Source organism: Anas platyrhynchos, chromosome 6 (assembly GCF_047663525.1).
Source record: "Anas platyrhynchos isolate ZD024472 breed Pekin duck chromosome 6, IASCAAS_PekinDuck_T2T, whole genome shotgun sequence".
NCBI classification, from domain to species: Eukaryota; Metazoa; Chordata; class Aves; order Anseriformes; family Anatidae; genus Anas; species Anas platyrhynchos.
This window is the reverse complement of record NC_092592.1, coordinates 34,818,594-34,839,458: the sequence shown is the minus strand read 5'-3', so window position 1 is coordinate 34,839,458 and position 20,865 is coordinate 34,818,594. Positions and strand designations below refer to the sequence as shown.

General features: G+C 35.4%; 1 protein-coding gene across 1 annotated transcript in view; it reads left to right on the top strand.

The window, feature by feature from the left end:
- Nucleotides 1-19,884, top strand: part of RAB11FIP2 (RAB11 family interacting protein 2) — a 35,687-nt gene extending 15,803 nt beyond the window's left edge. Inside the window, exons 4-5 of the mRNA XM_005021115.5 lie at nt 11,433-11,478; nt 15,225-19,884. Of these exons, the coding sequence (XP_005021172.1) occupies nt 11,433-11,478; nt 15,225-15,452 (274 nt within the window). The 3' untranslated portion in view covers nt 15,453-19,884. The remainder of the gene's footprint in view (nt 1-11,432; nt 11,479-15,224) is intronic.
- Nucleotides 19,885-20,865: the final 981 nt, after the last annotated feature.

Below are 20,865 nucleotides of genomic sequence, written 5' to 3'. Positions count from 1 at the left end.
AAGAAAAGAAAACAAAGGAACACAGAACCAAACCACACAATCACAAAATGCCTTCTCCCACCCCCAAAAAAACAGAAACCACTAAGTGAACCAACCAACCTCGGCCTGGAACCTGCATAAATTAAAAACCTTTGCCAATATATTTATACCTTAAGTCAGCTACGGGGCCACAAGAAGGTTTTTTCTTTCTCCTCTGTCATGTAGTTAACAAGATCTCAGGGGGGTTGTTCAACCTCATGAGTGTAATCCAGTCTTTAGGATCTGTCACTATATGTTTACCTTACACTGAAGAGGGTCTCAGTCTGGGGATACCTCTATACATCTGTGCCTCTTTATACTCTTACCTTCTCTTTTGTTTTCATTTAGATTCAGTGATTCATCTCTCCCTGATCCTTTAGTCTTTTTTCACATTCTTGCCTCCCTTGATAGCTGTGATCTATAACATAATCTACATGTTAGCATTACTTGTCTCTTTGTAATCATAAACATTTCATCAGTCATCACTTTTATAAAAGATAATGTGTTTACCTTCTTAATCATCGTCGTTAGAGGCTCCTATTGCCACTTGTTCATTTCAGGTTTATTTGCTATTTTATTTTTAGCATTATCAGTTTGCTTACCTGCTTTAAGAGCAACTGACATTTGGTTTTGCCTTGCCTAGTAACCTCTAATGAGCAAGGTGACAAATTTTAGGTTAGAATCCAGTGGATCTACAAGAGACTTGCCATGGCACTTGGGGACATGTATCTGTGTTTAAATGTTCAGGTTGCTGTATTACTGACAGTGCCGAAGTTCTAGATTTGCCATCACAGCTTTGGGCAGAAAAGCATAACCTAGAAATTGACTGCTACAGTTACACATCATGCTGATGTGGTGGTTGCTAAAGTTGTGGGTGGCTCATGAAATATTTGAAGGATATTTTGATATTATCTGCTCTCTCCTATCATTCTCTTTAGTTCTTCCAGCTTGCATTAGTGTATAACAAAGAAGACTTATAGTCTCACATCGTTACTCCTGAAGTCAGTGAATTGTCCTATGATGTGAAAGTGTGCAGAACCTGGCTTCCAGTTTGTTGTTTGAATGTCTTCTTCAACAGACATAACAGAAAAAATATTTGTCCTGCTTAGATACGAAATGTAAAACACATACTTTGGAACGAGTAGGGGAAAATTATTTAACTTCTGACGTTATCAGGTTTGGTAATCGTGTACCTAGAGCAAAAAGCTGAAATAGTGTCCTCAGTGCATGGCTAGCAGAACGGGCTGTGTGTCTGCTCTGATAACTTCCCCAGGTCAGAATTTTATATCTCAAGGCAAAGACCACTTTGTCTGTAACAGAAATTATGATTGTTATGACCCAAATATTACCAATTCCCAAATATGACCCAAACATTACCATATTATCAAGTGTCATATCCACACTTCACAGTGTATATGGTTAATGTTCCTTGGCCAGTGATTTTAATTGATTTAAAAAAATGGTTTCAGTTCATGATAATATACTCCGTATTGCTTTTCTTAAGATGTTTGGAATATCTTCAAACTCTTTTCCATGTAAAAGGGAGCATGAGATGATTTTGGTTTCATGCAGAAGTAAACAGGCTTAGAGAGTCGGTGCACTCGCTCTATTCCTTCATTGTTTCAGGTCTGAAAAAGGGTGACGGATACTCCATGGGCCTAATCCTAGGTCTTTAAAGTTAATGGGGTCAGGCCTCAAGTCCATCCTAATTAATTTGGTTTGGTAGCCTTGACTAGACAACAATGATCTGTGGAACAGCAGCTCGTAACAGCAGTGCTGGCTAGGGGCTGGGGGAGTTGCTGAGCAGTGCCTTCCCCAACCAGTTATTTAGTGTTAACTGGCTGCATTCATACTCTGTCATTAATTCCTGTTATTTACTAATTAAAAGAGTGAATATAAATACATTTTCCATGTGTGTCTTAGCTGCTAATACAGAAAATGTAGACCTGGCTGGTTCAACAACAGTTGCAGGATATATATATATATATATATTTTTACCTAAAAGCAAAAAGTGTACCAGGATTATTTAAAGTTATGATTTATTGTTATTACTATTATTTATTGTTATTTCAAGAAGGACTAAGAAGTATTTTGAAAAAGCAAATTAAAACCTTTTTTTTTCTTTTTTTCTTTTTTTTTTTTTTTTTTTGTAAAACACGAGTTGTCAGGAAATCACAAAATAAGGACCCCTACTTTCTATTAATCTGAGCTCTGGCAAAGGCTTTTCTTGTGGTTTTTGAGAAAATGACTTAGTCTTCTTTCTGCATTCTCTATTAAGTGGGGCTTTGTTACCTCTTCCAAATGCTGCATGGATCCATTAGTATTTGTTAGGGTTGGTAGTGTCACATTTATTTTTTGTTGTCTGACGTAAGTGGAATGTAGATATTTATGAGCTGTTTTCCTGACAATTTCAAAATGCTGCAGTCTCCTAATGAAAGCAGAAATGCCTTTTGTAAATACTACAAAATTCATTAGTTCCAAACCACTTATATAGCCGATGGAGCATGCAACATGTTCTACTATTTTTTGTTAGCATTTACCAGTAATAGATTTGTCTTCGTATTTCTTCATCCACTGCTTTGAAGGGTTCACCTATTATAATCTTTAAATGCATTCATTCTTAACAATTACTTCTGTTGTTGTGGCTCTCAAGAGGTTAATTTGCAGTCAGTAGCCACGTGGATTTTGTATTGAACACAGTTAAAGAAATTGACAGTAATCCCTGAAAACAAAGATTTTTTATTGTGCGGTAACCAAACCTTATGCATCATTTCTCTGAAATTGTTTGTGTTTAGGAAAATACACTACAGTAGGCTAATAAAATGATGTGAAAATTTCTCAATTTACACCACTTGACAAGTGCTAAGAGAAAAGCATCTTTAATTTTAATGTGTTATTAGGACCTTTTTAGAGAGATTGTACAAGTTATTAACAAGGTCCTCTGAGACAGGAGACGGGTAATTAACAAGACCTACAGAAAGAGAGTTTAGGTAATTAACAAGATCTTAGGCAATGGACACAGGGAAACAAATAGTCCAATATTTAAAGCTGACAGGTTGTTACTAGTCTGATCAAATTCCACATCTCAGAAACTGGGTTGATAGCTGTGAGCCTTCTAAGAAACATTGTATGTAGTGTGTGTATGTATATTTATACGTAAAATATATGTTTTTGTGTGATATATGTATAGGGTTCTCTACATCTGGAACACAATATAAGTGTATGTATGTATACATACATGTATACACATACAGAGGTGCATTAACTGCAAACAATTTATAAAATAACACTTCCATAACCTAAATGTCGTTAAACTTCGACAAAATAAGATGAAGCTTATGCTGCATACTTCTTATACTTTATCTGAAGTTCAAGCAGTAAATGTGCTATATACTAAAAACTGTGGGAGATGGCAAGATGGAAAGGTGGAGAAGAAGCTTAACTTACATCTTACATAGTAGAAGGTATGAATAACACTCATATAAACATCAGCTATTGGTGAGTTGGAGCCTAAGGAACAGCTGATGTTAAATTTTAGGAAATGTATGTGTGGTTGTTAGGAAATATTATGTGTGGTTGTTAACTAATTAGAGAGGCTATTGCAAAATCATGCGTTACTCTGACTTTCTAGGTCAGCTTATTGAGCTGGGTTAGTAGAGCAGGTGCCTGGCACCAGTCAACTGCACTTGTCAAGTAAAATATGTTAGCTCCAACCACAGTGAAGATAAGTTATTAGTGCAATAAGTTGAACATCAAAGATATATGACTGCTGAATGGTTTCAGCCTTGCCCACTTAGGTGTGATGGGCATGGTTACTGGACGCAGCTCCATGGAAATGGAACCCTAGAAACTGCCCGATCAGAGCAAATGGTTGTAATGTCTGTGTAGGCCCTTACAAAGCAGGTCACCGTTTTCCAGTGCACAATACATCTCAGTTTTTTTTTTTTTTCTCTGTGCCCTGTTTAGAAAATTTGATCTCTAATGAGTTTATAGCAGCGCTTGCTAGAGCAAGGCCTGTTCAGACATTTTAGCATGCACTTCTCGCTTAGTCAAAAAATGAAATTGGGTAAACTACACTATTTTCAGAATTTTGTTTCATCTGCTGGTGTTAGCATGTCATGTTTTAAGAACAGCATGCATCTGCATTGCTCTTCTTGATAGGAAAGTGTTCTTTTTTTTCAGTTCTCTACTGAAGTTTGACTACGCGTATTTCTAGTCGTGTGATCATTGCTAGGTAGAATTTTGATTTTTATGGCAGTGCATTAATTATTTTCTAGACTGTTAATATTTGTTAATTCAGGATGGCAAAGCTGTCAGTAGCACATCCTTCAGTCAACAAAAAAAATACATTACAGGTATATGGGAGGTAAAAAGAATCTACGAAACCAGGAGAAGTCATGCAGGGAGTCTTGGTCCGTCCTGCTAAGACGGTTAGTATCTGATTTAGAAAGATCACACCATGTGATGAGAGAATAATGAAATCTTTCCTAAAGCTGCCACAAATCAATGATCACATTATTTGTGACATTACTAGGATGGGTTGGAGCAATTGATTCCTGGAGAGAGACTACCAACTATTTCTGCAATTAGAAATATTAGTACTTAGTATTACTCTGCTATAGACTCTTTACCAGCAATGACTTCTTATTAGTTGTCTGGGTTAGAAACACTGTTTTAAGAGTTCTTCCCGCAGAATGACAATTATAATTTTTTAAGCTTTCATTAACTGTTGGTGCACATTAGGCTATGTGAAATCTTTTTTGAAAGGCTTTGATGCATATCACCTGTCCCAAGGGGGAATGCGCTGCCTGTTCTGTTTGCTTTTAAGTAATATTGAACACTTATATCCAGTTTCTTTATTAATAAAATAATTTAAAAATCATTCTCAAATTTTCGGTGCAAAGTTTTACTTCAGGGTTATTGGTGTTTTTTTTTGATTGACTACAGATCCATGTAAGTAGGGTCTCCTAGTAGAGGTGCTGGCACAACCTTTATTACCAAGGGTCTTTAATGGTCTCTTGTGGACAAAAATTCATGAGTTTTTTAGCCATAGCACAGCTGCCTAATAAAAGCAGAAATGTTTAAACGCTTAGAAATACTAACTTTTTTATATAAAACTGTTGTTTGTTTCCAAAACTTGCATTAATATTTGGTTGAGTACACTGCTTAAGCTCAATTTGGGTTTAGATACCTTGTAAGACCTGACTAATGAGTGAATTTACATGAGTAATGTGTCCAGCTCTGGCAAATACAAGGTCCATTATTGAAAGATACCAACATTTTTGGAAGGAGAAGGCTACCCATCAGGTAGAGCTCACAAGTACAGCTCTGCATGCTTCCAGATCTCTCCATCTGTCTCCAGCAGCATCTGATGCCTCAAAACCAGCCACAGCCTGTTGTGGATCCCAATTCATGTCTGTTTTCCTAATGAAGTTGTTTATACATATGCATAAATTAGAGATCCGCCTTAACATTTTATATCTGCTTCTCAGATTTCTTACAGACACATGAATGACTACATCATGTGGTTGTGCTCTTGTATCTTTTACTTATTTAAATCATCAAAAACACCACCAGCAAAACACTTTCAAAAATATGTCATTTCAGGCAAAACAATGCAATTTTCAAAGTGCTTAGGCTGTGTTATTTAAGGATTGTCATATCCTGAGTTGCTGTTAGTCCTTACAGTTTATTTAGTGCAGTCAGCAAGGAAAGTCAAACACTGTAGGATGTGCTTCACTTCTGCCAACAGGTTCTTTACCGTAGCTAGCCATACTATTTATTAATTTAGTATAACTCTCCCTTAATTTAGTATAACTCTCCTGTATGTAGCAATTATTTTTTGTTAAATTATTCAAGTTTTGTAACTGAAAGCTTCTGGTCTTCTATTTAGTTGCACTGCAGTGTTTTTACTGTGCTACATTTTATTTATATATATATATATATATGTATTATATATAAAGAGAGATACAAGAGAAAAGGTTGCTGCCTTGAAGTGCATTTTGTTGAGGACCTTTATCAAGGACTGCACTCTGAGCCTGTATATCCTTTATCTTCATGGAGCCTTCTGCTATCAGAAGGGCTCCACAAAGTGCAGCAGTCTGCTCATGAACAGGTCATTTCCAAAGAAGTCTGTGTAAAGAATATGTAGATTGGGAACAAATGGTTTGCAATAGAAATGCATCTTGCATTCAAAGTTTGAGATTTTTGGTCCAGTTAACTCTTGGCATGAGTCTTCTTAGCAATATTAAGAAAATGGAGCGATAGGAACAAAAAATGATGTTCTTTGTGTGTCCTCCTGGGGTTACACAAACTCCAGAAGGCTTCAGAGCATGGCTCGACAGCAGGACAATTTATATAGCAAAGTGTCTTAAGTGATGTTCCCCAGAATCTGATTGGGAAAGAAACAGCAATATGCTTGCTTAACTGCCAGACGTGACAGTCATTCCTTTTCAGAGTCTAAAGTGATGTCTGCATTGCCAGACACAGCAGGCTAATCCTATTCTATGGAAAACTCAGTTTCTGAATTTCATTAACTGTATCTGATTTTATTCATTTCTTTTGTTTTTCTAGTACATTGGTAATAACTTAAACTGTATCTTAGTATTTTGAGTTGCTGGTATGTGTGTTGTGATAATCCAAAGAAAAATAAGCAACAGGCCAAAGACTAAGTAAGTAGGAAGAAGAATAATTTTTAGACTAACAGAATATGACCATGGTAGAGTTTTGCTAATTACCTTTACAGAGATGTTCTGAATTAAACAAAACTGAAAGTTCACACTGAACAAATTGATACAATGGATATTTTACAAGATATGAAATACTTTCATATATAATATGAAATATACTTCATATATAATATGAAATACTTTGAATATTAAATATTAATGTAAGTATCCTCATTTTAATTTCTAATAGTATACAAAGCAGTGATCATATAACTAATATGGATAACATAAGTAAAAAGCTTTCGCTCCTTGGAAAAATAGGATTTCCATACAGCATAATTTAGGAGTCTGATTCCCCTTCATTATGTTGTCGGAGTAAATGGTTCAGGCACTAAAATGGTTAAATCAGTTGTAGGAAAAAAAAAATAAGCATGGTTTTAATTTCTAGATACTTAGAAGCTAAATATTTAAGCAGCCACTAGTCCTAATGTTTGAATTTTTAACTACCATTAAACTTCAGAAGACAAAATTTAAAACTCCAATTATAAACTTGAGCTTGTGATAAATCTTCAACTCGAGGTACATTTAATCTTAACAATAGAGAACCCAGACAGTGCTATACTAGCACAGGGAAGGCTCAGCAATGGGTGGCCCCTCTTCTTGCAGTGCTTCACCTTGATTGTGCTGGAGGAGTGCCTCCTTCACACCGTTCCTGGAATGTTTCCACTGAAGTCCCTACCTAAACTGCAAATAATCAGCCAGGAATGCAACTATGAAACTGCCTCATAAAGGGGAGGTGTTAGGAAAGAAGCTTGAGAGTTTCATGTGATTCTAACAAAATGCATTTAAGGAAAATAGCAAGAAAGTAGAAATAATATGCTTGTTATGATTATGATCCAAAACGTAGAATCAGACTTATGTATGTCTGTCACCATTATCATTTTATACCATATTTATTTCTCATCGTTTTTCTCCCCCCAGCAACATGGCAATAGGAAAGGATTCTCATCTCACATACCTAAACTGAAATCTAAGCTAATAAAACAGAAATTCTAGCAAGCTTTACTGTGCAGTAAACATATAAAGACAAAGTTGTAGTACAATAATGGGTATGATTTAATGCGATGAAAATATCCGACATAAAGTAATTCTTAAGGCAAATAATTGAATTCCCAGATGAGTGAAATGGGGGCATAATGAATTTCTTTGCTAGATTGAATGAGACTATTGTACCGCTGGTGGCTAGAGGGGATGTGGAAGCTGGGTGGCGTGCTTGGTCAGTCCCCTTCTTGATCTTCCTGCAGCTGATCTTGAACCTGTGCGTTCTTCCTCAGACCTGCCAATGTGATTTGACTTCGTTTACTAGTTCCCAAATTTCTTAAAGGTGATCAGACAGTGAAAATTTATTAGCTGTAAGAGAAGATTTATGGACCTCCTGATACCAATCGCTGTGGGACCTGACCTACAGTGGTGGAGAGGGAGGCTTCTCAGCCTGTCTGGATGAGCAGAAGAGGAGAAGATGACTCCATTCCTTGAGATGATGAAGGAAACAGGAGCAAGGAGCAGTCAGGCCAGTTTGTATAGGTTGGAAGGTACATGCAATAAGCAGGCATCAGAATCAGATGTAACACCTGGGAGGTACACACAGTCCTAATGACGATGCATGAGCCAGAGAAACCCAGCCTGACTTCAGTTCTCAGGGGAGTTGGTGAAAAATCCATTTATTAGAAAAGAAACATCTTTTTACTTATAAACTGACCAGGTTAAGCCTGGACATAATTGAGACAGTAATTATAGTCATAATATCATTTTTTAACAATCACTTTTTACAGTGAACTGCATTCTAAAAACAAAAAAGATTCTTTTTTCCCAAGCTTTTTGCTCCCAGACTTTTCCATAGCAGAAGTTCCCTGCAAATTTATCAAACCCTGGGGGAAAAAAAAAAGAGTCATGACTATAGCTTGCCTATGTGCTGAGATGGTAATGCAGTAAAAATGACACGATTTCATATTATTGCTTACATCAATACTTTTGGAATGCTCTTACGGACTTGAGAAAAGAGTTGCTTGAAGGATGCTTATGATCATTGTGCAATTCATGGGCTGTAGTCCTAGAGGTGTGTGTTCTGTAGTCTGTTATGAGCTATCAAGCAATCAAGTAAGATGATAACTGAAGGGGTGTGTGTTATTGTGATGAAATTTAAATGCAAAAATAAATGCTCTCGTTAATTTCAGTGCACAATATCTGCAACTCCCCCAGCTGTATGCATTCATAATTTTACAGTATGCTCTTTCAAGGTATTAAAAGGTTCTTGGACAGTGAATTATGGGTGCAGCTGGGAGAGTCTGCAACTGCTCACGTTCACCTCGGGCTGGAAGAGCTGCCGGGAAACCCAGAGAGGCTCGGCGAGGCCATGGAGCTCCCAAGTCAGTTAGTTAGACAATCTGACTTGAAAATGTTAGACGCAATCTCGGCACCTGTTTCTTCCTGCTTCACTGAGAAGCAGTATATTTCCACATATCTCTCTAAAATATGAGTATTCGTGGGATTTGGGTTTTATTGGTGAATATTGCATTTAATAGTTTTTCGTTTTTTTTTTGCAGTGGTATTCAAATTACTTCACGTGAAATAGGCGGATGTACTCTTTTGTAATTGCAATGTCCACAATGTTAGAGAAACAAGATATGTTTTTAGTTGGAAAAAAAATAGCCCATATTGGCAGTGATTTATATTTCTAATTTTCTAATGTAACTTTTCCTAGTCAGAACTGCCCCTTTTCTTTTAAGCTGCTGCTATGAAAGAGAGTCCCAGAAGTTATTTTGCAGAAACCATAAAGTCATTCAGTGCAGTGAAAGATCTTGCTGTTTTAACCTTTCAGAAAGTCGCTCAGTTGAGCAGTCAGGCCGCATTATTCTATATCTTGTCTAACATGAGGAAACAGTCCCAAAAGAAAGATAGCCCAAATTAACGCCACACTTCGTTAAATAGAGACATTCTTGGTTTTCACCAAGCTAATTCGATCCAGTTCAGTTAACTCATTTTTTTTGTGCTTGGATCACAAAAGGCAGCCATGAATGAAGCAAGTTCATCATGGGTTTGACACATCAGTGTGCAACTAAAAGGCAGGCCGTGAGGGAGGGTTCCTGCCTTTCGCTGCTTAGACAATACCCGATGAAAGCGGCCCCTCATTCAAAACCGTTCTCCAGCAAACTCCAGCAGAATGCTTCAGATCACTGTTACAAACAGGTACAATGGGAATTAGCCAGAACTTGATTCTTCAGACACCTTTTTATTTCTGGTTGTGACTGGTCATGTAATCCAATCTTCATCTAATATCCTCAGTCTGGCAGATGGTTCACTGGGCTTCTCTATGAGCAAAAGACTACTTTTGAAACAAAAAAGTACACAAAATGATGTTTTATTATGTATTATGTCTCTTCCACTTTTACACCATGAAATACATGGCTTTCAAATGTAGAGAACAAAGAGTGGTGGACACAAAATTCCTTCCTTTAAGCTACATTTAAAATTATTAAAAAAGGTGTACAATTACTTGTGTAACTTTTGGACTTACTCTTTCAACCAGAGACTAGGATTGCAGTATTTTATTACTAATTTATTTGTATTCATGTACCAGCTTGTTGACTGTAGAACTAATCAGTAGTATTAGGCCGTTGAGGTTCTCTAGTGTAAAAAAAATATGAAAGAAATGAACTTGTTACTTCTGAAGTCTATGAAAGCTTATGTAGCATTCGTAGTAGCTTGTTACCAGTTCAATGCAGCCAACTCCAGAGATCTGTTTTCTAGAAGCTGTCAACAGATGTTACCCTTGACAGCCAATAGGTACAACCTGACTAAATGGTAGGCTTTGTGATGTGAAGTAATGATACCTACTATGATGCTACGAAGTAAATATTATCAGTGAGTCATATCCAAATTCTGACTTGTGTCCAAATTCTGCGCACGGTTTCTCTAAGACTTAGTTTCTCGTGAAACTTCCTACAGCAAGCACTGAGTTTTGAAGACATTTGCAAATAATTACATCAACCCATGAGAACAGTGGACTGATTCTTGGGTCTGATACTTTGACAATGGCTGCTTTTATCAATATCTACTGCCCTTTTGTAGTTGAGGAAGAAAAGCATCTCAACCATACAATACAGTGAAATAGCTTTGCCTTCTGGATGTGTGAGATAATCTCTAAGTTTACAAAATAATAGCTTTTTTACTCAAATTTATATGTAAAATAAATATTATTAATACAAGATAGCTTTTCAGCTCTAACTTAACCTGGTGACCTGAGTGAAATTTCTGAAGGGCCTTTCTCCTCTGGCAGCTGCAGTGAAAACTGGCAATACACATTAGTCTTTTTTTTTTTTTAAACAACCTTGTCCTAGGGACCTATTTCCAGAATATTTCATTTAAAGTATCTCTCTCTTTTTTTTTTTAATCTTGAGGTAAGTCTTGAAATAATCAAAGAGCTAGTGAAGCCCAATCTGTAATATCTTAGCATTGCTTACTCTAATTTTATGACCAGAAGGAAAGGAAAAATTGTGAATGAAGAATATACGAAATTTTCCATTAACTTTGAATACTGTACTAATTGTAATACGTTTCACAAATCAGGTAACTAAATCATCATAAATACTTTGTACACCTAATACACCTGGTTTACTAGTAGTGTCTAGTAGAAGTTTTGTTCAGATAAATGGACCTTTAATAGTTGTTTGTTTGTTTTCCCCACAGTTTTAATACGAATCCTTCTGGCATTGAGGACCTCAGGAAAACAATGGTGAGTTATGAAGTGTCATGGAAAACCATCAGTAAATACCGACTAATTGGTGCCCAACGCAGTATGAGCTGTTATTCTTATTGAACCTCTTATAAGAAAATGCTTATGTTTTGTTTGTTTGTTTTATCCTTGCCTTTGATTGCTATTTCCAGAAAATCTAGTTGGAAAATTAGAGGCCTAAAATAAACTTGGAAATGTGTAAAATATTTGGATAACTTCTGGTGTTACAATGTAGAGAAGAAAGGGATAATTAGATTTTTACACACACAGTAAGGAAAAAAAAAAACAAACAAACATTGGGGTATTTCAGAGAGCTCTAGAGAAGTGTAGTCAGGTGAGTAACCCTGTATTAGGCAGCAAGGCATTAGCTGGCCTAGCAGGTGTTTCCTATCACTAAAGTGGGACCTGAGGACCATTTGTAGGTGGCCAATCCAAATGGAAGTAATGAACTGATATGTGGCAAGATTAATAGCACAAATAATAAATGAACAGCCTCACAGAAAACACTAAAAATAGATGTACTAGAAGTTATTATTCCAAATACTCTTTTGACTCTAAAGGTATCTAAAAATGTGTACTAAGAAAGAAAAGACGAAACAAAATCCATGGATTTACTGTACAGTGTCTTTGTCTGCAAGAGAATGTGGTCTTACTAGAATTTATTCTGTGAATAGATCAAATCTTTAAACGTGGGTTTGTTTTCAATCTTTAAAATATATAGAAAACAAATTTCACAAGGAAGTATGACTTTGTACTGTTTGTTTTTTGCTGCTTTATGGAAATGACTTGTAATAATATTTGATGTTATTATAAACACCCAAGTTTTTATAATGTAAGTAACTGGTGGGAGATGTCAGAGTATATGAATGCTGCCTTTGATCAGATAGTAAACTGAATGCTACCAGGCGGTTACTTAATCTCTGACAAAACACAACATCAAAAAAATTGATTTAACTTTGCAGCTATTGTCTGTAACGTAACCATAATTACAGTTTCTGTGTGCTTGCAAATGTACTACTGCAAATCATGTAATTTATTGCTGGTAAAAGCATCTTTATAATTCTTTTAAGAAATAATATGTGAATTGTTTTATTTAAAGGATTTAAAGGTGATAAAAGAAATCCTTGATAATTTTTCTTGTGGAATAGCAGCTATCCTAAATGTCAGTTGCAGGATTATAAGGTGGTGCTCATCTAATACAAAATACAAATTAGGAGAGAAGAAGCTATATCTCAACCATAGTTTTGAATGAAACCATTTGATTATTTTTTTTAAATGTTCAAGATTGCTTTCTAAGGTGTTTGAAGTAATTTATTATTAGGTTCTGCAATAATAGCCCTCACCAAGTTATTATATTTCTTCCTTGTGCATCACATTTAGTAATTATGTTTGTATGTCTTCTACTCTGGTGCCAACACCTGTCTCTGAAAGCAGTGCTTGAATGGGAGCAGTAGCCAGTTGAAAGGGCAGTGTGAGCTCTTTAAGGCCTAATTAAGAACTGAAAGGAAGATGAAGTAAGTAGGACAAAAGATGTGAAAGTAGCTTAGATGATATTCCCAGAGCAGAATTCCTCATTAGAACAATAAAGAGATGATCAGAGATTGCCAGGCCTTCGTTTTATCTGACTCCACTTCCTCCGGCTCCTCTGGATGTCCGCTTGTTCCCCAGTAGGAATTTGTAGCTGAGGCAATCCTTCTTTGCATAGCCTGTTATTTAAAATCTTTTTAAAAAATACTTTATTAGAAGACTGATGTTTTGAATTAAATTTCTAGTAGCTGTTTTTGTAAGGATATAGTTCTTCCTGATATGTGTTGCATAATTGTTCAAAATGGACATTTAAAATCTTCCTAATTTTAACAATATTTATTTCTAAGTAGTAAAAGCATTTTAGAATTTTCTTGTATATTTAACGTGATAAGTTACTCACTCAAAAGATCTGTGTAGAGCATGTGTATGGCAACACATCTTTAAAGCATATGTATTACACACAGTTTTCCAGTAAACTTTATATAATAATTAAAAACATAATTGCATCTTCATTCCAGTTCCTTTGCCAAATCAGAAAATGAAGTAAACCCTATATTTTAGACATCGAAGTGAATTTTTCATTTTATATATTTTTTAATAATTCTGTAAAAATAAGATTTAGCTTCCTTCTTGTGGAAGAAGACGTGTTAAAAATCTAACAGCCACAAAGTGAAGTTATTTTCTCTTCTATACTTGCTGGAAATCAGTTACTAACTAATATATAAATTTCATCAAGGTAGACATTTTTATAACGTGGGAATTATTGATCCTGTAAAATGCTGCAACTTGATAAGTTTAAGATACTAAATACAAGTACATAAACGTGACATTAAATATCTCAAATGTAGTGAGAAATCTTTAAAAGCACGTAATTTCAGGAGCTGCTATTAGAATATAATTGATGGAGAGAGGCTGATTGATCTGTCGTACTTCAACCTATTTGCAGTACACCATCACTTCTAATTAGGTTTATTTGGAAACTTTGACCACCTGCATGTTTTAATGATTTGACATATGCCAATGTGTAAATATGGAGCTGTATGGGAAGAAAAGGAATGAAGCAGAACACTTGTGTCTGAACACTTGATTATGTGCTGTGCTACCTAGCTGTGCATGCTTTATCATTTTTAATGAGGAGTTTCTACTGTAAACAAAAGCTGTCTTGTGTTCTTCTGCTGCCCTGGTAGTTCAGGATTTGAGAGGTTAGATGATTGTACTTAGAGGTTCCCTATCTTTGATTTTTTTCAGTTCCTGAACGAGAGAAAACTTACCGTTTTTCACGTCTTGTGGTGCTAATACCTTTATGAACTGACTCTCAGAATCTTTTTCTTTTATACATTCCCAAATGTCTCCTAATCTGGTTCCTTAAGGTTGCAGCTATTTCTTCTTGACACAGAATAAGACACTCAAGTGTGTGGTGTTTTGGACCATGTCTTGCCCTTTGTTACAGGGACTAATTTGTCCATCTCTGCTAATGCCTGTATTTATTGAGTCAGCAGACGTCATTATTGAAACACCTCTGTTTCCTTTGCTGTTTAATTCTGTGCCTCTTCTGCTTTGAAAGAAGCAAGCCAGATCTTTTAGTAGTACACAGTTCTGCCTTAAGTGCTCTGGTGCAAATGAGATGCAGCCTTTTAACTTCACCTGAAATTTAAAATTGGAAGTTGTAATGTATGATTCAGAGGCCAAGGTCTGGCAAGCCACTGATGACTAAAAATAGAATATGAAAGACAGATGAGGGCTGATGTAATTTAAAGCTAAGTAAATGTTTTGCTATAATATTCTCAAAAGGCAAGAACTCAAGAACGTTATGGTTGGGCTTGAATTCTCAGGGCTCTTTCTCTTTTTCTTTTATTATTAATGTTACCATGTAGTCGGTTTCCAGAATGGACCTGCTAACCTTTCTTGGGGTTACAGCTCAGATGTTGACAAGCCATGGATATGTCTTTCTGAGAACAACATTTTTTGCTGACGTGATGGTGGAGGGAAACTGTTCAAACTGGGCAACATGTCTCCAACTGTTTGCTTCAGTGCGGTTATTGGAGGGAAAAGCTCTAGAGCAAATGGAGTTATATTGTAGAAGAAAAATGGCTTCTGTTAAGACATGTATGTGGGAAATACATGAAAACTCAAAAGCGTGTTCAGATCAATGAGCTGTTTAATAAAATCTGTTTTTGTTTTGTTTTGTTTTCTTGTTTTTGTTTTTAATTTTTCTATAGGATGTAAATCCTTTTGATGCCACTGCAGGATACCGTAACCTTACCTATGAAGAGGTTTTGCAGGAGCTGGTAAAACATAAAGAGCAACTTAAGAAGAAGGACACCCATATTCGTGAACTGGAGGATTACATTGATAATCTTCTTGTACGAGTAATGGAAGAAACACCTAGCATTCTCAGAGTGCCATATGAACCTTCTCGAAAAGCTGGCAAATTTTCCAAAAGCTAAGATAGTGACCCTTGATGGTACTTTCTGCTGAATACGTTAGGGGAAGGAAATAACACTTCAGCATTTTGATTTCTTTTCATTACTTTTGTCCTAAGAAATTTCAGGAATTGGGAGACAGAACTATGGCATGTTTTTGTTTGTTTTATTTTATTGGTGTTTGTTTGTTTGTTTGTTTTTTACTCCAAACACTAGCAGAGACTGCCAAAAGTAATGTTTTGTTGGATTAGCTACATACTTTTTGTTTTTTTTTCTTGAAAATACCTTTAGGTACACCATACGTACAGTAGAGTAAATAATGCACATGAAATATGTCCATGCAGTTTTATCTGATGGCTTAGTGTTCACTGTGTGGCAGTTTCAGCTGGGATAGCCTGTGCTGTTTTGAATGTTTTCTCGACCGATTATTGGTATTATGCAAATATATCAATTCTGATATTACAGCATGCCATCAAAACCACTGTTTTCAAGCCAGTGTAGTATGCTTTACTAAATCTAAATGTGACTTGTTGCAACGGAATGCAGTTCGTTCTACACATGCTAGAAGAAAGCAGTGATGCACAATCTTTGCAGAGTAAATGCTGTACTGTATACAATGTGCTTTTCGTATGACAATGTAAAAAATATCATGCCATTTCACTAATGGCACATGCTGGAATCAGTTATTTTACACTTAAATGCTGAATTTTGTGTATAATGATTGAACTTTGGTAGTGAGCTCATGACAGGATTATTTTGAGGATCTTTTTGTATGGAGTTATTGCATGCCTTTTTATATGTTAAAGTACTTTGACCAGTGTTAATAGAGTCAGAAATAGGATGGAGAAAAGTATGGAATAAGATAAGAATACTTTGTTCAGTTAGTCTACTACAGTAAAAATATAGGAGAAATGAACAGACTGACTTAAATAGACATGATAATTCTGCAAGTATATAACCGACTCAATTTAAGGTTGAGTTTTACATGATATACATGTATGTCTCTTCAGGTTTTTAAACTTAAGACAACAAAGTATATGCCTTTAGAATTAGGCTGTGTTGCTGAAACACGTCTAAAGTACTTAAAAAGGGTTATCATTTGGAAAAAAAGAAAAAAAAAAAAGATCTGTATTCCTTGTAAGTGCTTTTAAAAGTCAGTTTTCTTTGAGGCAGATGAAAGAAGAATGTAATGAAAGTCTTCCTGATCATTTAATAATTGTTTGTAAGATGACATATGAAAAGGATAACTGTTATTCAATAAATTGGCAAAATATCGTGATGAACTTACAATGGGAAAATACAGTAGGAGAATAATCCTCACAATATTAACAATATTAGATCTTAATTTTAATTTCCTTCATAAGCATCTTAGTCTGTTGCTGTGAAACAGTAAGAAGGTATTAAAAAAATTTTAGGACAATTTAGATTTGGATTTGGAAGGAATGACTGTCTTTTCCTCCTCTTTCTACACCTGACCTGTTTTCTTATATCATCAAGTAATATCTGTTTCTTTTTCAGATATAAAAGATCTATATTTTCATTTTTAAATCTGCAAAGATTAGTAATATCTTGATTAACTGTCATCTGGACAAGCTGAAAAAGTTCTGCTTTCTTAATGCTTTTGACAATGTTAGTTTTCTATGACAGCACAGAATTATTCTTCTTAGACAAAAAAATTCTGTGGTACAATTGTTCCCAGATTTTATTTTCTTTCTTCTTTTTTTTTTTTTTCTTTTCATCTTTGTTCTTTTCATTTTCTTCCATTTTTAGGAACTGCCTCCCATTCCCCAGCACTAACATTAATGCAGTTTGAGTATTCTCAGCCCTATGTTGGGATTCAGTAGGTTAGGTAATTTTGCTTGCATGGAGCCTCAGCAATTCCAGTCAAGCCCTACCAGTTGTAGTGCATTTAGACATTTGGAACAAAGAAAGAGGCCAACTTCATCATGTAATTTCTCTTTTGACGACTGAAGGATTTATCAAGTTCTGTACCTCGTAAACCGTATGAATGTTCTTTTGACCCACTCAAGGTCTAAATGGCTGTAGATTTGTTGTAATATATTTGAAGTGCCAAAGGTTATGTACTAAGTTATGGTACGTTTACTGTTGGAAGTTAGATTTTGCACTCAATTAGATTTTAATTTCCTAATTACACCAAGATGTATTGCAGTTACTCAGTATTTCCATAAAAGTTCTTGAACATTTTTGAATATTTGGCTGAGGCAAGTGGTTTTCTCATATTGTAAATGGGGAATTGTTGTGCAGTTGTTTTGAATTCAACAGACATATTAAAACTAACTGGTACGCTATGAGATGATCTGTACTATCCGTGATGATTAAACCATACACATTGATGGGGTTTAACAAGTAAACTAACCAGAGACTATGCTCCAATGACTTTTCACTTGCAAGCCAACTTATAATTATTAAAATGAAACTCTACTATATTTAGCACCTCTGAAATCACTTCTTTTAGAATGTAAATGTAGAATATCAAACTGCATAATTGACTAAAAGCACATCATTTGACATATTTGCATACCAAGAATGATAAGCAGATTAAAGGTAGCGAAAAGATCAATTTTTGTGCATTAGTGAAGAAATTTAGTGAAGCTTTGAATGTGCTATCAGGTCTTTATCTGATCTATAAGTGAATAAAAGCACCTTTTGTTAGTCAAGAAAGAGAGGAGAACGAGAAATGCAATTTAGGAAAAGGTAAAGATACCAAAAGAGACAGAATGGGACATTTACAACTCTGAAAATATTTTATGGAGTCTTTATGACTAAAGATATAAGCTACTTTGGAGCAATTCTGGAAGGATTGCACACATATAATTTTCTGTTTAGAAAGCAATTTTAATATTTTTCTATGTTTTGAGATTATTTTTGAAAAGCATCTTCACCCCACCTGTGTTTGATGAACAATGCAGCTTTCAAATGAAAATACTTCATACTGAGTAATGTATATGTTGAAGAAAAAAGAAATGTTTCTCCTGTAGGATAAAATTGTAAATTTTCTTGCTGATCATTTAAAAATTGTAATAACTTGCCACTTACAATTAGTTTTTCTTGCCCTTTACACTTGGAGGGATGAAAATTTTGGATATCTCTACATTATTTTGATCTGTCAGAACTTAGTATAAAAGTTCATCCATGCACACAATGGACTTGGAAATTCTCCTTCAAAACAGCTCTGCTCATAGCAATGTACTTTACTTACTTTAAAGAACAAATAAAAAGGCCATATTTTAATTTTGCAAGTAACAAAACTTTCTGCTCTTCAAGAGCAGAAATATTTTCTTTAATATTTATGTACGTTACCTCTTGCTGCTGTATTTTATGTTTAGCTTGGTTTTCCACCTACTAATGAATGTAGCATTCTCCTTAGATTATACATAACTACATTTATTGCTGTTGGCTGTGTATCAAGAACTATTTGTAATTTTCCAGCTGTGAAAATGTTGCCTTGCATTTAGAAAGGTTTCATGATGTGGGGACCTAATGAAACTCATACTCCTTAGGTACTAGTGTGCAGTTCTTTCCGTACAGGATGCCCTTTCTTAGAAGCATCTTAAAACAAACAGAACTGTTGTCTTAATATGTTTACTGCTGCACTGGAGGTTTATTTACACTTCCAGCTTTAAAGAAAAATTATTGTATCAAGTATGTAAAGTAAGCTCCTGCTTTTTTGCTGTTTACGTATCCATTACTGTTGTAGATACGATAGAGGCGTTAGCTGTATGATTTTCAAATGGCGATATTTAAAGCATGTTGACTAACTTCCTCTCTTTGAAGTCCGTGGTGAAGGATTATAGTGCTGCTGTATTCATGATGCTAGATTTAAGGGTCTGTCAGCACTTTGAGAATGAAACCCTATTTTCAGGGATTTATAACTTCTAAATCTAGATACAGGCACTGGAAGTATTTGATATGCAATAGGTAGCACTTTAATCTGTTTATGAAGGATTTTGAGATTTGTTTCTGTTGGAAAAAGTCATGGTCTTTTAAAGCATAGTGGGCATTTGCTTTATCTTTTCACAATTTATACATCGAAGAAGCCACTGTATATTACAAGCGATAGAGCCATTCCTATTCATCTTAGAAGCTTCCAGATGTCTTGTATTATTACAATGTGCTATAAAAAGCTGAAGATCCAGGTTATACAGGAAGTTTGTAAAAGATATGAGCATTACTTATAACTTGAAGGTTGATTCTTGTCTTGTGCAATCAATGGTACTTTGTCTAAATTTAATAATGGTACAGAATCACAACTATATGCACATGTGAGAACTATAAACTTAGAATGCATGAAAAGCTTTATTTTTGTTTCATTATTGCAACTTCAGCTCCTTTAATTTGATTAAAATGTTATCTTAATATTTTAATTTCTGTCCATTAAAAAAAAAAAAATTGCATGTCTAACACTAATAAAGCACCACGATGCACTACCATGGTATTCCTTGAATTGTGATATTAATCTGTGTTATGCAAAGCATGTAACTTCTAAGCCCCACTTAAATACATGTTTGTAAGGCCCAAGGTTTTAAGACTTAGAAGTCGTAGAGAGGGCTAGTTCCTTAAGGATGGTTCTACATGAGTGGTAAATGCAGGACAGTTGTTGTAGGAGGTCTCTTCAGTAGTGTCCAAACCTTACAATCGGGGGGGAAAAAGGGGCATGTTATTAATGTGCTAAAATAAATGTCGTTTTTACATGGCAGCGGCAGTTCTTTGAAATGCACCACTCCTCTGATTGTCTGGTTGTGTTAACACTGCTAGATCTTTGGCACTGCAGTTTTGAGTTGCATTTAGCATGAGGACAAACTGCAGATTTTGTTATTCTGCTTGACAAAATACAACCCACCCAGAATGGCAGAAAACTGGTATCTTCTTGCCCCACGGGTACTTTTTCAACGATCACTTCAGCGCACTGTTCTCAGCAAAAGATGCTTCTGCGTGTCTTCTTTCCTTCTTTCTAGAGGCAGCAAGACAGCAAAGTCTGTCCCTGCACATTTGTAGTTTCCTTGGCTTCTAAGGAGGTACAGAGGGTAGTCCTGAGCTCAGAGAAGAATAATTTTATGGGTAGTTCACCCAGTCACATGAGGAGGCTTGAAATTCATTTGGATGTGCTTCCTTTCCTTGCAGTTAACTGGCTGCATGACCGGGTCCTACACTGAACCTCTTTGGGGACTTAATAAAGGTTTTTCAAGGATACTTTAAAAATAGTTTAGCAGTTAAAAATCTATTGAAATACTTAGATGTAAACTAGAAGGACTATTATGGACAATTTGTCTCTCTTCAATTACATATATCCTAAAGTTATTTGAGTCAGTTCTTTATAGAACCATACAGGGTAAAAATCAGGATTTCATTTTCATATTTAAGTTGTTTAATCTGTTGTTAAGGGGGTGTTGTGCAAACTTTGGCTGCAGCTCACTTG